This window comes from Triticum aestivum, chromosome 7D (assembly GCF_018294505.1).
Source record: "Triticum aestivum cultivar Chinese Spring chromosome 7D, IWGSC CS RefSeq v2.1, whole genome shotgun sequence".
Taxonomy (NCBI): Eukaryota; Viridiplantae; Streptophyta; class Magnoliopsida; order Poales; family Poaceae; genus Triticum; species Triticum aestivum.
Genome location: NC_057814.1, coordinates 128,991,518 through 129,007,163, shown reverse-complemented (window position 1 = coordinate 129,007,163; position 15,646 = coordinate 128,991,518). Strand labels below are relative to the sequence as shown.

Sequence of the window (15,646 nt, the reverse complement as noted above, 5' to 3'; positions counted from 1 at the left end):
GCCTCAGCGAACCCGTTCTGCTTAAGCCAGAAGGTCTCGAAGCAAAATCTAGGAGCGGTGGGGGGGGGCGTTCATCCTGAGAAGATAGAAGCAGAGGAACGTGGTCCGAGCCAATACGCGTGATGGCGCGGAGAGAGGCCAGAGGGCACCTCAGCTCCCACTTAGGAGAGACCAAGACCCTATCCAACACGGAGCGAGTCGGGTCGGCCTGGCGGTTGGTCCAGGTGAACCCGGCACCAATCCTATCTAATTTCCGCAGACCGAGGTCAGCAATGCAGTCATTGAACATCTGCATGCGCGGGAAGTTAACTAGATCGTTATTCTTATCCTCTGCAAAACGGAGGAGATTGAAGTCACCACCGACGACGACCGGGGTCCGAGCCAATACGCGTGATGGCGTGGAGAGAGGCCAAAGGGCATCTAGTATTTTCAGAGAGTGTGTGGATTTGTGTCTCCGGCTAACTTTGCGAGATTCTGTCGGTGCTAGTCTTCGATGGATCTATTTGGATCCAAACTTTGTTTGTGTGGTATCAGGTTGTATCCTTCCAATCTAAGCTTCTTTGCATTAGGCGACGGTTGTTGTTTTGGTGCACTTGTCTTTTACGACCTTAGCATGATGAATTCCGAACGGACTACTATACCAAGGGCTCAGCTCCATTTCAACATTCTTTAGTTAGGTTAGAGTTGTGTCATCCTCAGGGAGGTGAGGCGGTGGCGGCTCCTTCCCGCTCAGCCCCTGTCCCAGTGGTGCATCTAGTGTCATTAAAGAGCGTGTGGTGTCAGGTTGTATCCTTCCACTGCAAGATTCTTTTCATCGTGTGACGGTTGTTGTTTCAGTGAACTGGTAGTTTAGGGCCTTAGCAGCCAGTACGACGACTTTCCGGAGTGACTGCTATCACAAGGTTTGCTCGGCTCCAGAGAGGGAGGGGCAATGATGGCGGCACTCTTTCTGCTCGCTCCATTGTTTGTAGTCGTCGCAAATGGTCTACATATCTGGTTGTAATTTTTGTTACTTCTGGTGTTCTTTGTACTGACATGACATGACATATCATGAATAGATCGGAAGATTTTTGAAAAAAAATATTTGTTTCATTTTTTGTTTTTGCAAAAAGCCAGTTAGGCATCTACTCCCTCCATTCTAAATATTTGTCTTTCTAGATATTTCAAATGGATTACCACATACGGATGTACATAAACATATTTTAGAGTGTAGATTCACTCATTTTGTTTCGTATGTAGTCACTTATCGAAATATCTAAAAAGATAAATATTTAGGAAGGGAGGGAGTATATACAATCTGCCATTTTTATTTTAATAAAAATGCAGTTATGCTTTTTTGATTTAATTTCATATATTCGGGAAGGTGGTTGCTCTCGCAGACTCGCACTATAGCCGCAAAACCCCACCTAAACCTGTATGTATAAAATCACAGTCCACGCCCCCGGTAATGGCGACACTTCTCGCCTCCATCTTACCCGCAGCCTGCTCCACCTCCGCCCCGGCGCTCCTCCTCCGTGCCTTCCCCCGCCTCCGCCTCCGCCGCCCCCTCGCCTCGCCGCCCCGCATGTCCTCCTCCTCCGCCGCCGCCTCTCCCGCGCCGGCAGACGCCGCGGGAGGGGAGAGGCCCACGGCGGCGCCGTTCGGGTCCTGGAGGTCGCCCATCACCGCGGACGTCGTCTCCGGCGCCTCCAAGCGCCTCGGAGACATCGCCCTCGCCGGAGACGGCCGCCTGCTATGGATCGAGGGCCGCCCCGAGGAGAAAGGGTGAGTAACCACTGCTTCCGCGCTTCCAGATTTGTACCTCGTAGCTTTGAACTGCTAAACATTGTTGGTGATTGTGCAAGACTGTATAGTTTCCTGTAGCTTTACCACGTGTTCTGATTGCTGAGCTAGTTAATGGTAATTTCTTAGCAACTGCTCATATCTGCAGTTGTCTTCACAGCTTGTGGGACATCTAACTGCATTGGGCACCACTGTAGCAGAGGGCTCAGTAGTTCTATTCTATCACCTCAAGTGGATTGTGGACATAGCTGAATAGGATAGAGAATATGATTTGGCGTCACTTTCTGGAGCGTTAGGTTCTTGGCAGATTAATGTTCGTTTTGTTTACCACCAGAGTACAGATTCCTAGAGAAAGATTCTCTCTCAACTCTGGAAGAGGGAAGACATCTCAAATGAGACTGATTGCATGACTTATGATTTTTTTTTCTGTAGAAGCAAATTGCAACAGCATTGCACATTTACAAATATAAAGTTCCAGAGTGTGCCAAGCCTAAGTGTGTGCGTTTTGCACGCGAGATAAAATTGTATTGGTATCACGACTGAATCTCACATAACACATCCTTCCTCGTTCACAATCAATGACACAATGGATCTCTATTAGTGCACATATCAAACTCCTCAGCCTATGTCAATTACTTTACGTTAATGCTGATTATTGGTGTACCATATTCAATCTTGGTAGGCTTCAGTTAGTTTGTGTGGAGACACACAATTGAATATTTTTGCACCATATTTAACTAATTTTGTATTCAGGCGCATGGTTATTGTAAAGGAGGATGACAAGCCTGTGGATATCATACCTCAGGAATTTGCAGCACGCACTCTGGCTCAAGAATATGGAGGCGGTGCATTTGCAGTCCAAGATAATGTTGTTGTTTTCTCAAACTACAAGGATCAGCGCCTGTACAAACAACCAATCGGAAGTAAGTGGGATAGTAAGCATTTAGAATGGAGTTAGTTCAATATAACTCTAATCCACTCGCGCCATGTCAATAATGGAGTGTAGTTAAGTTGGAATTATGTGGTGTTTACTTTGATTACTTAATTTTATTACTGTGTCAAACACTATGGTCTTACATTCCATTACATACCCCTTCATAGATTACTGCATAGGTTGCTGTGTTCATTCAAATGGGTAATATGAGTACAGTATGCCTAAAAATGTGAGAAGAACAGGGTCAGAAAGAGTGATGCCAACATAGCCGATGCAATATACTACTCAGTGTCAAAAAACGTCTTATATTTTGATACAGAGGGAGTAGTACTTAAGCCCGGATATGAGTGCCTAATAAACTTATCTCTGAGATCATCCAACATCGTAATCAATATGCGGGCTAGCTAAAGCGCTCTGCCCTAATCATGATTGCACGAGAACAACTTACATTTTAGGGTGAATACTTATCATTGGCAACAAATGAATGTTACAATGTGTCTGACAGGAAAACTAGGGAGTCTTGTTTGACTGAGAACTGTAGGGGATGCCTCGACAATATATGTTTTGTGAACTATAAAAAGCTGTACAAGGATGAGTATGCAAGATGGCTTAGGGAGGTTGTAAGGATTGGCACTATATCATATCAACTCTTTAGAACCATTTAACATTTTATCTTCAGCAAACTAAACTATGATGTCGCTTTATTTTAAACCATTTCACATGATTATTTTCCCTTTTCAGCTGGTAGTCTGCCTGTGCCTCTTACACCCGATTATGGTGCACCTGATGTCAGTTATGCTGATGGTGTCTTTGACCCACACTTCAGCCGTTATATTACTGTGATGGAAGGTATTTTGCATATGATTTGTTTACAGCCTTACATGCAGTATACTACCTCTGTTCTAAAATATAAGACGTTTTGGTAGGCTAGTTTAGCCTACCATAACGTCTTATATTTTGGAATGGAGGTAGTATCTTGTTACAGGATGAACTACTGAACTCTGACATGCTCAAATTTCTTGATAGACCGGCGAACGAGTAGCTTGAATCCCGCTACAACAATTGTGTCTATAAACTTAAGCAATGGTGATGTCCATGGTAAGACTAGAAAATTCTATTTCTACCAAGTGATCTATGTCTGTTGGTTTATTGTGATGTTTACTCTGGTTTGATGTTGTGATTAACAGTACCTCACATATTTTCTTTATTGAAGAACCGAAGGTGCTGATCAGTGGGAATGACTTCTATGCTTCTCCTCGAATTGATCCAACTAAAAAGAGGATGGCATGGATTGAGTGGGGTCACCCAAACATGCCATGGGATAAATCAGAACTCTGGGTTGGCTACTTCTCTGAAAGCGGGTAAATGGCATTATCTTTTGAACTGGAACATCCTGTCTTTCCTTGCATGATATGTTATAACTAAAAATAACTTAGTCAATCCACACCTAAATATGGATAGGCAGGCACTTTGTCAGTAGATACATTCTGCATATCTACCATGGTACTGAAGGAGTTCGATTGCACCTTTATGCCCACCTTTAGGGACACTTTATGTATTACATCTCCAAAAAACTCGTCTGTTACCACAATGTAGTTACGAAACACATTCCAATAGTTAGTTACCAGGAAAACCAGGCACCTCCCGCCCCCTTTTTTTCATGTGGGGCTGACCAGGCCCTGCTTCCCCCAGTGGCAACAGATCAGGATGTCATGGCTACTAGCTGAGAGAGATCCACCAATAAAAACTAGCTTTTCAGATAAAAGGCCCTTGGCTGAGCTTTTGTATTAAAGCCCAAACAGGTTTAACAGAACAATAAATCAGGGAACACCTGGGTACATAGGAAAGCATAGAGGGCCCCACATGGCTCGTATCATATCCCGGACCAGCAGGAAGAGACCTCCCAGCTTAGAACAAGCACCCCAAAAGAAAGCGAGATTACATCAACTACAGCCTTAGCTGCCGTCAATTACCTTTCTACCTGTTGCTTTATTTGTGTGCAGAGACTTGACCGAACGTGTCTGTGTTGCTGGAAGCAATCCGATGTTGGTGGAATCCCCTGCCGAGCCTAAATGGTCACCAAAAGGTGTCATTTGCCTGTATTCCTTGTTATTTCCTTGGATATATGTTACTGTGCTTACTTGAGTGATAAAGACATTCCTCATTAGTGTAATATTTTGCTCTTTTGTTTTATTTCTGAAGTTCTGTTCCCGAACAAAGTCAAACACATTTTTATTGCATTTAATATGTGAAGTTGACAAGCACTTACATATCTTTCCATACTCTTTAGGTGTGCATCTTTATGGCTTCAATACACTCTTCTGTTTGATGATGGAACTGGAAGTTTTATAATGTCGAGATTCACGTCATAGTTTGTGCTAAATGGACTATCATAGTTTGTGCCCAAAGTCAAATAGTCACTAGTTTCTGTTGGTCTGACAATTTCTTGATTCAACATTTCTTGGAGCTGCTTCAACTAAATGGACTATCATAGTTTGTGCCCATAATATGAAAAATTTCTCCATAGATAAAAAAGGTTATCTTCAATATGGAAGTACGATACTTTGTTCACAGTTCATGCTGCCTACTGATTGAACTGTTTGATTTCCTATCCTACAGAACTTTAGTATCAATATATCTGCTTCCACAATAATAAGCTGACTACTGACTACCATAATTTGATCATTGTTTGCAACTTCTAGAACAAAATTATTTTAGTACATGCAAGCTTGCAGGAGAACTCATTATCTAAAAAAAAACCTTGCAGGAGAACTGTTTTTCGTAACTGACAGAGGGAGTGGATTCTGGAACATTCATAAATGGGTAATTTGTTATTTCTCTCAGGACTTGAGATCTTTAATATTCATACATTTTGATGACACTGTTGCTGTTTTCTGTCATGGAGAGTAATAACTTGAAAGCTTGTGACTTACGACATGGTGATTAAATACTACATTCTCTGTCATCATCTTATCTTTGCTTGCATAAAATATCTCTGCACTTCTTTGTATCAGGTTGAACACACCAATGAGGTTGTTCCGATGTACACATTAGATGCTGAGTTCACAAGACCATTGTGGGTTTTTGGCATCAACTCTTACGATTTTCTAGGAAAAAGCAATCACATCGTTTTCACTTACAGGTTGTGATAATAATTCTGTAAAGTTGCTTGTTTCATTGTCATATTTTGTTGATGAAACATATTTAAATACTGATGTCACGCAGGCAGCTCGGAAAATCATATCTTGGTGTTCTAGATTGTGATTCAGGTTCTGTTTCATTGCTCGACATCCCTTTCTCCGATTTGTCCAATGTTGTAAGCATCAGAATCTGCATACGCTCTATTTAAAATTTTGTTGCGTGTATAATATGGTATTTCATGCTGCTAGTTGTAATGATCTAATTGTGGTCTGGCAGGTTACTGGAAATGATTACTTCTATATTGAAGGTGCATCTGGAAGCATCCCCACGTCAATTGCAAAGGTTTTTAGTGACATCCACACTTTTGGTTATGGATTGATGATGTATTAGTGCATCGACTGATGCAGCACATATGTTGTTTCTTTCCAGGTTACTCTGGATGAGAACAAAACAAAAGTAATTAGTTTCTCAATAGTCTGGTCCTCCTCACCAAATGTTATGCAGTATAGATCTTTTTTCAGCACCCCAGAATTTATCGAGTTCCCGACATCCAGCCCTGGGCAGAAGGCTTATGCCTACTTCTACCCACCGTTGAATCCCATGTTTGAAGGTTTACCAGATGAAAAGCCTCCATTGCTTGTCAAAACACATGGTAAAGGAATTAATGAACCCTTGTGATGCCTCGAAATAATTATGCATACTCAAGTTCAGTGTGTTTTTGTGTGTGCTTTTGTTAATTACGTTGAAAGATGTTGGTTTGTTAAGTGAGTTACGGGATACTACTCTGTTTTCCATGATGATAACAAAACCATGGAGTTTTGACACTTACCACAATTTGCAGGAGGACCTACAGCTGAAACACGTGGAGTTCTAGACCTTAGTGTCCAGTATTGGACAAGTCGAGGGTGGGCATTTCTTGATGTTAACTACGGAGGAAGCACCGGTTTGTCCTTACCTCTACTAATATTCAGATTATGCATTGTGTAAATGTTGAAAACTCTTTGTTTCGTCGTGTAACTAAGGCTCTGGATTCATTTGAAGCATTAATTATATTAGTCTACTCGCTAAACTTTATTGAAACATAAACCGAAGGCTATGGGAGAGAGTATCGAGAGAGATTATTGAAGAAATGGGGTATTGTTGATGTTGATGATTGTTGCAGCTGTGCAAGATTCCTGGTACGTTTTATCATCAGTGATTCTAATAGTACAGTAGCATTTATAGCAATTTACAAGCCACCCTACTTTATTGTAAGGTGGAGAATGGGAAAGTAGATGAACAGCGCCTTTGTATAACTGGGAGATCGGCAGGCGGATACACTACTTTAGCTTCACTCGCATTCAGAGATACATTCAAGGCTGGAGCATCTTTGTATGGTGTAAGTTCTATCTTTTCAGAATCTATTTTATTGTCTTGCTACAAGCAAACATTCAACAGATACTCAATGGGTGGTGCAGCTTCTATATTTGTTTTCCTTGTGTAAACATGCAGTCTCAAAATAGTTGTCTTAGACCGCTACTATGACTTTTATATTGCTCATCCATGAATTGCATTTATGTTTCACTGTTTCCATTTGGCTACATTCTATCATTCATCCTCTTTTTTGGATATGAGATAGCATCCCTTCTTCATTTCATTATAAGACGGAAACAAAGTGTTGTACAGCAGAATATACCACAGAAGATGCTAAACCCTACGCTAAGAAGAGAAACCTATTACTGATCTCAAAGAGCAGCAGAAAGCAAATTTGAATTTTCCTTAGTCTGAATGAAAGCTATAATAAAGCATTTAAGATATTACAAGCAGACAGAAAGGTTCAACCACTTCTTTTTGGTGGAGAACTGTAGGAGAAGCCCTGACAAACTTTATTGAAAGGGGACATAATTGCATGGAGCTATACTAGAGGGGGAATGCACACAAGGAAAGAGGACTAGAGGGAACCAGACAGGACTATACAAAGAAGTCAAGCCTGGACCAGAGTGGTGCACAAACACCTCGCTCATTCTGAAGAAGAGAGTAAAGAGGTCTCTCTTTAGGCTGTGTTCGGTACAAAGGAATTTCACAGGAATTGTGGAGGTTTCTTTTCCTATGGATATCTTTCCTTCGGGGGCGTTCGGTACAGAGGAACAGCGGCATCGATTCCTCATGAAACGTTTCCTATCCTCCATTTTTCACGGGAACTGAAACATGCGCTCGGACCTCATTTTTCGCGTAGGCCTGAGGCAAAAAGGTGCGGCCCTGTGACTGCAGGATTTGATGCGTTTGATACAGGCGGGGTGGACCTGGTTTAGGTGAACCATGCAACAACACAAAGCAAAAAATGTGGTGGTGCATGTGGCCTGTGTTTACATGCGACAATGATTCACCAAGAGGCATGCACGGCCGGTTGCCCTTTATTTTTTAATCCAGCTGTTAGTTTATTCTATCCTACGCTGGCTTCCTTCGTTTCGAACGCCACTAGTTGAACTTTTTCCAGCGATTTCATGCCCGTAGGTTTTCACTTTGGCCTTAATCCTATTCCTACACATTTTTCTATTCCTTTGTTTTGCATACCTACGTTCCGAACAGGGCCTTAGTTCTTCTCCGACTGCAGGTTGCCTGACTGGCCTTATCCCTCTGTGTCTGGCTCAAGGCATGAATATTCAAGAATATTTTGTGTCCCTGTGGCCTGCGCACACCCTTATAGGCCCTGTTTGGAACTCAGAAAATTTCTTGATTCCTGTGGGAGTTGAACTCTTTCTTGTGAAATTTCGAGTTCCAAACGTGGCCTATTGTGCCATATAGATTTACCCTCACAACCTAGGTGCTAGCTTTGGGTACAAGCCCAAGGTGTACCTTCTAGGGGCTTATGGCCAAATCTTAGTCATCATGCCACTCATAATGGTGCTGTTCATTTTGCTATTCTTCTTCTTCTTCGAAAGTTCTAAGCACAAGCTGGTCCAAAGGTGCTGCTGGGGGAAGTGGAGCATTTGACATTTATGCATATGCCCAAGCTCTCGTAAAGGGGGCTTATTTTGGGAAATAAAAGGTCCCAAACCAATATGGCATGCTTTAGACTTGTTCATTCATTTACATTAGGCTGATTTTAAAATAAAGTTGATTAATGCCATTTTGGTTGGTCTAATTTAGTCTTTTTGTTATATTGCTCTTCATTTGTATGCACGTAATAACTAATTCTTTTGCTCAAATGATGAGCAGATTGGTGATATAACTTTGCTGAGGGCAGAGACACACAAATTTGAGTCCCGTTATATGGACAATCTTGTTGGTAAGAAAGTATCTCAGCATTCTTTGTTCTGGAAAAGGATGTTCAATCCATCCTTGGTATGCTTTAATATTTATTTCCTGCACGATATCCTTTCAGGAAGCGAAGGAGCTTACTATGAAAGATCACCAATCAACTTTGTCAATAAATTTACATGCCCAGTTATTCTGTTTCAAGGGTTGGATGATAAGGTAGGTCCTGATCATCAACCACATATATTATCATGAATTCATGAGTACCCTAGTCAGTAGAACCATGTATATGTATATGCATGTTTCTATATGATATCAAGTTATATGAGGCGAGAGCTGACTATATTGAGCGGTGTGTTGCAGCTCTGAGTTGAAATCGATATCCAGCTGAGATTCTGTTTCTTCTGTAGTGGATTAGCCATTCCATTCTTAGGATAGTCATGATATAGTTCCTCCTGTAAAATTAATAGCCATGTTTCTGTATTTTCATAGTGTTTTGGAGATATATGATTGAAATATGAAGTACTTCCAATAAATAACAAATCCCACGTTCACATTCTATAATATACCTTAAACAAACTGACAAGCTTTGGACCTGACTCTGGAAGGGCTGCAGAAGCAATGTATTAGATGTAACCCTGAGATTCCATTTTCTGAGTACTGAATGGCAAAATTTGGAGGCAATTTTTTTGAGGCAAAAAGTAATTGTATAGCGTCTCCGTAGAACTCCATTAACATGAATCATTGCTGCAACGTTTCATTGTGCAAAATGTCTCATGAAGTCAACCCAATTGTTCGACAGCAAAATCATAATCTGCATTTGGCTTGTGGAAGTGTGAGACTGAAAGAGACAATTGCGAAATATTTCACACTCCTTGATGTTGTGCAGGTCGTGCCACCAGACCAGGCGCGCAAAATATACAAGGCCTTGAAAGAAAGTGGTCTGCCTGTTGCCTTGGTTGAATACGAAGGAGAGCAACATGGGTTCCGCAAGGTTAGATACCGTACCAATACCAATTGCATTTACCTTTAACCCTGTTGACTTTCAAGGTTCTCATCCTCACCTTTTTCACTGTGAGCAGGCCGAGAACATCAAGTTCACCTTGGAGCAGCAGATGGTGTTTTTTGCTCGAACAGTCGGGAAATTTGAGGTGGCAGATGATATAACTCCGATCAAGATTGAGAACTTCGACTGATGACTGCAAGTGACAAGCGTATCATCGGTTCACCTTTCTTTCTAGAACTTCACCTTTTACAGATGGTGTAGATGTAATGGTGCTGAACAGCAGGGACTGCTATAACCATTGATGAACGGGCAGATCTCCTACAGGCCATCGTACAGTCATAATTATAGTCATGAACGCCAAATCCATGTAGACCTTGCAAAAACGTATAGCTTGCACAGCAGCTTGTTCCTAAGCGTTCACGAACCCAAGCCAGGCAGGGCTTCGAAAAATCTCCCTTCGGGGCACTGGACCAGAGCCATACAGTGCGTGGTATACAATGTGAACTAACCGTAATCTGGAAGTACAAATAAACCGGCTGATCCTAGAAAAGGATAAGCCGCCTCCGTAGCCAGAGTGCACAGTTGGATCCTTCAATTAATTACCTTTACTCTATACCGTATCATAAGAGTCCGACTCGCATGCGAGGAGAGGAACAGCACCCGTGAACTTGCGGTGACCACGCTGCACGCCGGCCGCACTTGTAGCCTATGATCTCACGCATCGGCGAGGCTGTCTTGCAGCAAACACCGAAGAAGTCACCGCCGTCCCTTGCAGCACCGCTCCCAGCAGTTTTTGCCACCCATCGATACAGAAGGCCAGCGACGCCCGCCTCTGGCAACCACCATGTGATGTGTTGCAGCAGTGAACAGTGCTCGCCGCCGGCCTCCCCCTGCATCTGCGTTGCAGCACCAACAGGGCGGCGCCCGCCTCCGACCACCACCGCGTGCTGCGTTGCAGCAGTGAGCAGCGCTCACCGCCGGCCTCCCCCTGCATGCTGCGTTGCAGCACCACAGCGAGCGGCGCCCGTTGGTGACGACCACCGCATGCTGCGTTGCAGCACCTCAGCGAGCGGCGCCCGCCGCCGACGATCACCGCATGATGCTTCATTACAACTCTATTGTAGCACCAGCGCCGCCCTCGACGACGCTCCATTGGAGCTCCAACGCGGCACCGCACGCCTCATGATGCTCCGTCGCAGCCACAACGATCCTCGACGCTGCTCCATTGCAGCTCGCATCGCTGGACACCCCCCGGTGATGCTCCGTCGCAACACCAAAGGCCATCGGTAGTGCTGCGATGCCGGACGCCGGTCTCTATGGCATCCGACTGCTTCAACGACCGCGGCGATGCTACGATACATGTTGCAATGGTCGCGGTGATGACGCGACCACATGCTTCGATCGCCTATGGTGTACTTCGACGGTCATGGCGATGCTGGGACGACATCCCGATTGCTTCGGCGATGTTGTGACGGGCGGGACATGGGCACGACGACATGCTCGAACACCCGTGGTGTGCTTCGATGACTGTGGTGAGGCTACGAGGCATGCCACAACGGCATCCCGACTGCTTCGATGATGTTGCGGCGGCTGCGGCGTTGGCACGATGACATATGCTTCGAACAATCATGGTGTGCTTCGACGACCATGGTGATGCTATGAGCCGTGCTTCGACGATTGTGGCGATGACGCGACGACATGCTTCTAACGCTCGTGTTGCGCTTCGACGTCCGCAAATGTTGCTTTGACGACCAAGACGATGCTGCAACGGTGTGCTTCGAACAATCGTGCTGAGGTTGTGATGTCGTTCTTCGACAACCGCACGATGCTACTTTCAACTGCTTTGACGATGCCGCGATGACATGTTTCAAAACCCCGGTAGTCTTGCGATGATGGGCATGACTGCTTCGATGATGCTGTGATGGCCGCAGCGGGGCGGCAATGGCGGCCGGCTGCTCTGATGATGTTGCGATGACATGCTAGCTAGTTTGGTTGGTTATGTGGTGATTGATGAGGCTGCCTAAGTACTGAACTTAGCCGTGCATGTAGTTAGTTAGCTGCATGTTGAGGTGGTTAGCTACATGAACATCACAGGCCTAGTCGTTAGGATCCTTCAAGCAATCGAGCTTATCTAGGAGTAGGATTAGATCATGGGTAAGTGCGTGTGTTAGTGGCACAAAACCAGGGCAGTTTGAGAAAGAGAAATGGAGAGAGAAATACGAAGGCGAGGAGAGACGTGAGAGCTACAGGAGGAGATGCATGCGGGAGGGCGGAGCCTTGGCCAGGGCGGAGAGCGCGCGTGTAGTGAGCGAGGCGAGACGCAAGAGGAGGACGCTGATACAGGGAGAAGAGAGATGGAGATTACTGGATACGGGTAAGGGTAGCCGCATGATCCTGTGAGATCAGACGGCGTCGGACGCGGTTGATGCTGAGCCAAAATCATCCGGTTGAATACAAGTGTTTTCCAATCTGGAACACAAAAGTCCTGATATTCATACAGCGCGTGGAACCAACGCAAAGTAAACATACCAAAACAGACTCCATCACACAGGCATTTCATCGAGCAGCAGGCGCACATTCACATTTCATCAAACATCCCTCAAAAGAGAGAGAGAGAGAAACAAATGAGGCGTATAGGAGAGAATGACCAAAGCTTCCACGAAGGAGCCAACGGCGAAACGATGGAAACTACACAGGCACGGACAAAACGAAGGCAGATGGAATAATAAGCAAACCGCACGAAGAGCGGAAAGGAAAAACACAAGGAGAAGAACAGGAAGAACCTTAACCAGCCGCACCCATGAAGCAAAGGATGGACATGGCGACAGGCCGCAACTAAGCACGCCCGAAATGGAGAAAGCAAGGTGACTCGGAGACGGAGAGGGCGCAGTAGTCCGGAAGCAGTGGCGGCAGCAAGTGGATGAAGCGAACGGGAATAGAATGCTACTAGTAGGCAAAAGAAGAAGAAAGGGTGGGGGAAACGAAGAGAAAAAGGTGGCCCTGCCCACATCGACCAGCAGAGCCAACTCCTACGAACCGAGATGAACACCCACGAAGGAAACACAAACACCGACACGTGGGGGCTAGAGCCCACCGTCAGAGAGAGTGCCCAAGTCACGTAGGGCGTGTTTGATTACATTGCCGATTCAGCCTGGCCCGGCGAGCCTGGCTCTATTGAGCCGGTTTGAGGGGATGCAGGCCAAAAAAACCCAGATGCACATAGTTTGGTTGCCTGCATGCCCCTAGTTGCATGAGACAACCATTTTTGACCCGGCGTTTGGTTTCCCGCATTGCATTAAGCGCACATATGACATGGTGTTTGGTTGCAACCTGCATAAGGTATTGTCACCACTTCTAACTAGCGGTGACCTTACCACACACAATCTAAACATAGTGCCAGCTAGTTAAAAAAATGACAGTTCATCCTAACTACAATCAAATGACAGATCAAATTATTAAGAGCCATTGGCTAAATAGGGGGATAGTTCATCGGTGTTGCTGCTTCATCTTCCTCTTCTGCTTCTGCTGCTGCTGCTGCTTCTTCTTCCTCTTCTTCTGCTGTTGTTTCTTCTTCCTCTTCTTCAAATCCTGCACTGACCTCTGTTAAGCCACATTGCCTCTGCCCACTCCAACCTTTTGTTCTTCCAAGCGTCATTGTCAAATGCCTCCACACCATGGCCAGAGCTAACAACATCGTCAGGCTCGACCTCTTCCTCCTCAGGCACGTGTTCATCAAAGCCCCACTAAAGAATCCAGTTATGCAGAATGCAACAAGCGAGAACTAGCTTAACTTGAGTGGAGTATGGGTGAAATGGCTTCTGATCCAGGATCTTAAACCTATTCTTCAGAGCTCCAAATGCCCTCTCAACAGTTACTCTAAGGCTGGAGTGTCTGAGATTAAACAGCTCCTATGCAGTCCTAGGAAAGTTCCTACCAGAGAACTCGTTGAGATGGTACCTTGTTTTCCTGAAGGGTGGAAGAATACCCGGCCGATATGCATAGCCAGCATTTCCAAGGTAGAACTTGCCGTCGGGGATGTTGATCCCATCAGGTCGACTCATGCTGCCAGTGAGAATGTTTGCATCATGCGCTGACCCCTCTCAGCCAGCCAGCACATATGTGAACTTCAGATCAAAGTCAACAGCAGCAAGCACATTCTGGCTTGTGTAGTGCTTCCTCCCCCTGTATGCTGCAGACTGTGACCTAGGAACTCTGGCAGTGACATGAGTACCATCTATTGCCCCAATGTAGTCCTGAAAATGGCATCACCAGCCTGTGTTAGTGCTGAACTTGAACAATACAAGCATATCAAGCCATGAAAAGTGTATATTGTCAATGCTCACCTTGAAGTATGGATACCATCTTGGGCTTCCGCGAATCTTGGGTGGAGTCTGGCCAGATGGTCTCCTGATCATCTCTCCTCTAAGCTCCCCAACAGCAAAAAGCACCTGCTTGAAGTACCTAGAGATGGTGTCCATTGATCTCCTGAACGTGTTGTGAATGAACATGAACCTCTGGTTATGGCCAACAACATGGAGGAACATGCCCACTTGCTCTTCGACACTGGTGTTGATGCTATCTTGTAACAGGCCCCTGCCCCTGAAGGTCTCGACAAGCCTGGCAAATGGTGCTCTTTTCATTCCAAGCATCCACAGAGCCTCGACGTCATTGCAGTTGTAGATGTAGTTCAGATTTTGGATCCTCTCCTGTTCCCGGGGAAACAATGGACCATATCGGATCAACGGTCTCCCAGCACAACGAACAGCTCTCTCGTGCATGAACATGACCCATGCCTGAATCACACTAATCAGTGCTGCTGCCTGGATTATCAGCCTCATCCGTGCGTCCATAACCTAGTCGACATCGCCGGTTCGTTCAGTGGGAAATCGATCCTACACCTAGCTTAAAGGCCTAACCACTGAGCTAACAAAGGGGGAGGGGTGCTGCTTACCGGCATCGGAGACGAGGACGGCGTAGGGGGAGCCATGGCACAGAGTAGGTCGACCAGACGGTGGCCAACAGCAAGGGGAGCACCAGATCCGCCGCAAACGCCGCCGCCTCTTCCGCCGCCTATAGCGCAGATCTGAAATCGCAGCCGCCGCCGGTGGTGAGGCAGTAGGGAAGAAAGGGGGCAGTGGCTACGGGTGAGCGAGTGAAAGGGGGGTGAGGCTAATTTGGCGCCGGGACGACGCGCCAGATTTCCATCTCCCGCCATCCTCCCTCGCCCGCGCCTCGCTCCCACCCATGCGACCTCGCGCCGCACTCAGCCTGGCTCGCGAGAAACTGCCGATCCGAGGGTTTCCAGCGAGCCAGGCTCTGGGCTGCTTTGAGGAGCGTGCGATGCAAGCCCAACAGGAAAACCAGGCAACCAAACAGGCCTGTCCCTTCCCGCGCGGGCCTGGTTGGGCTCGGTGCAGGCAACCAAACACGCCCGTAGGCCTCGCATAAGCCCGAGCACACCTCATCGAGAGCCCGTGGTCAACCGCGTGGTGCACGCACGTCAGCCGACCCCCCGCGCGTCGTTCACAGTAGAGCAAGTACAATAA

General features: G+C 45.8%; 1 protein-coding gene across 1 annotated transcript; it reads left to right on the top strand.

The window, feature by feature from the left end:
- The first annotated feature begins 1,414 nt into the window (after window positions 1-1,414).
- LOC123164901 (uncharacterized) lies at window positions 1,415-10,520 on the top strand. Its single transcript, XM_044582510.1, has 18 exons — window positions 1,415-1,764; window positions 2,536-2,705; window positions 3,458-3,565; window positions 3,743-3,814; window positions 3,930-4,077; window positions 4,720-4,802; window positions 5,484-5,539; window positions 5,731-5,858; window positions 5,942-6,032; window positions 6,134-6,199; window positions 6,287-6,509; window positions 6,699-6,800; window positions 6,950-7,035; window positions 7,113-7,235; window positions 9,056-9,125; window positions 9,222-9,313; window positions 9,984-10,088; window positions 10,177-10,520. The coding sequence occupies exons 1-18, from the start codon at window positions 1,448-1,450 to the stop codon at window positions 10,288-10,290; spliced, it is 2,154 nt and encodes a 717-aa protein (XP_044438445.1). The 5' UTR covers window positions 1,415-1,447; the 3' UTR covers window positions 10,291-10,520.
- The last annotated feature ends 5,126 nt before the right edge of the window (window positions 10,521-15,646 follow it).

Excerpts from the sequence above, each read along its gene's own strand:
- LOC123164901 (XM_044582510.1), top strand. The coding sequence starts at position 1,448 with ATGGCGACACTTCTCGCCTCCATCTTACCCGCAGCCTGCTCCACCTCC. Across the intron at positions 4,803-5,483 it reads GCCTAAATGGTCACCAAAAG|GAGAACTGTTTTTCGTAACT; the intron begins GTGTCATTTGCC and ends AAAACCTTGCAG. Across the intron at positions 5,859-5,941 it reads CACATCGTTTTCACTTACAG|GCAGCTCGGAAAATCATATC; the intron begins GTTGTGATAATA and ends GATGTCACGCAG.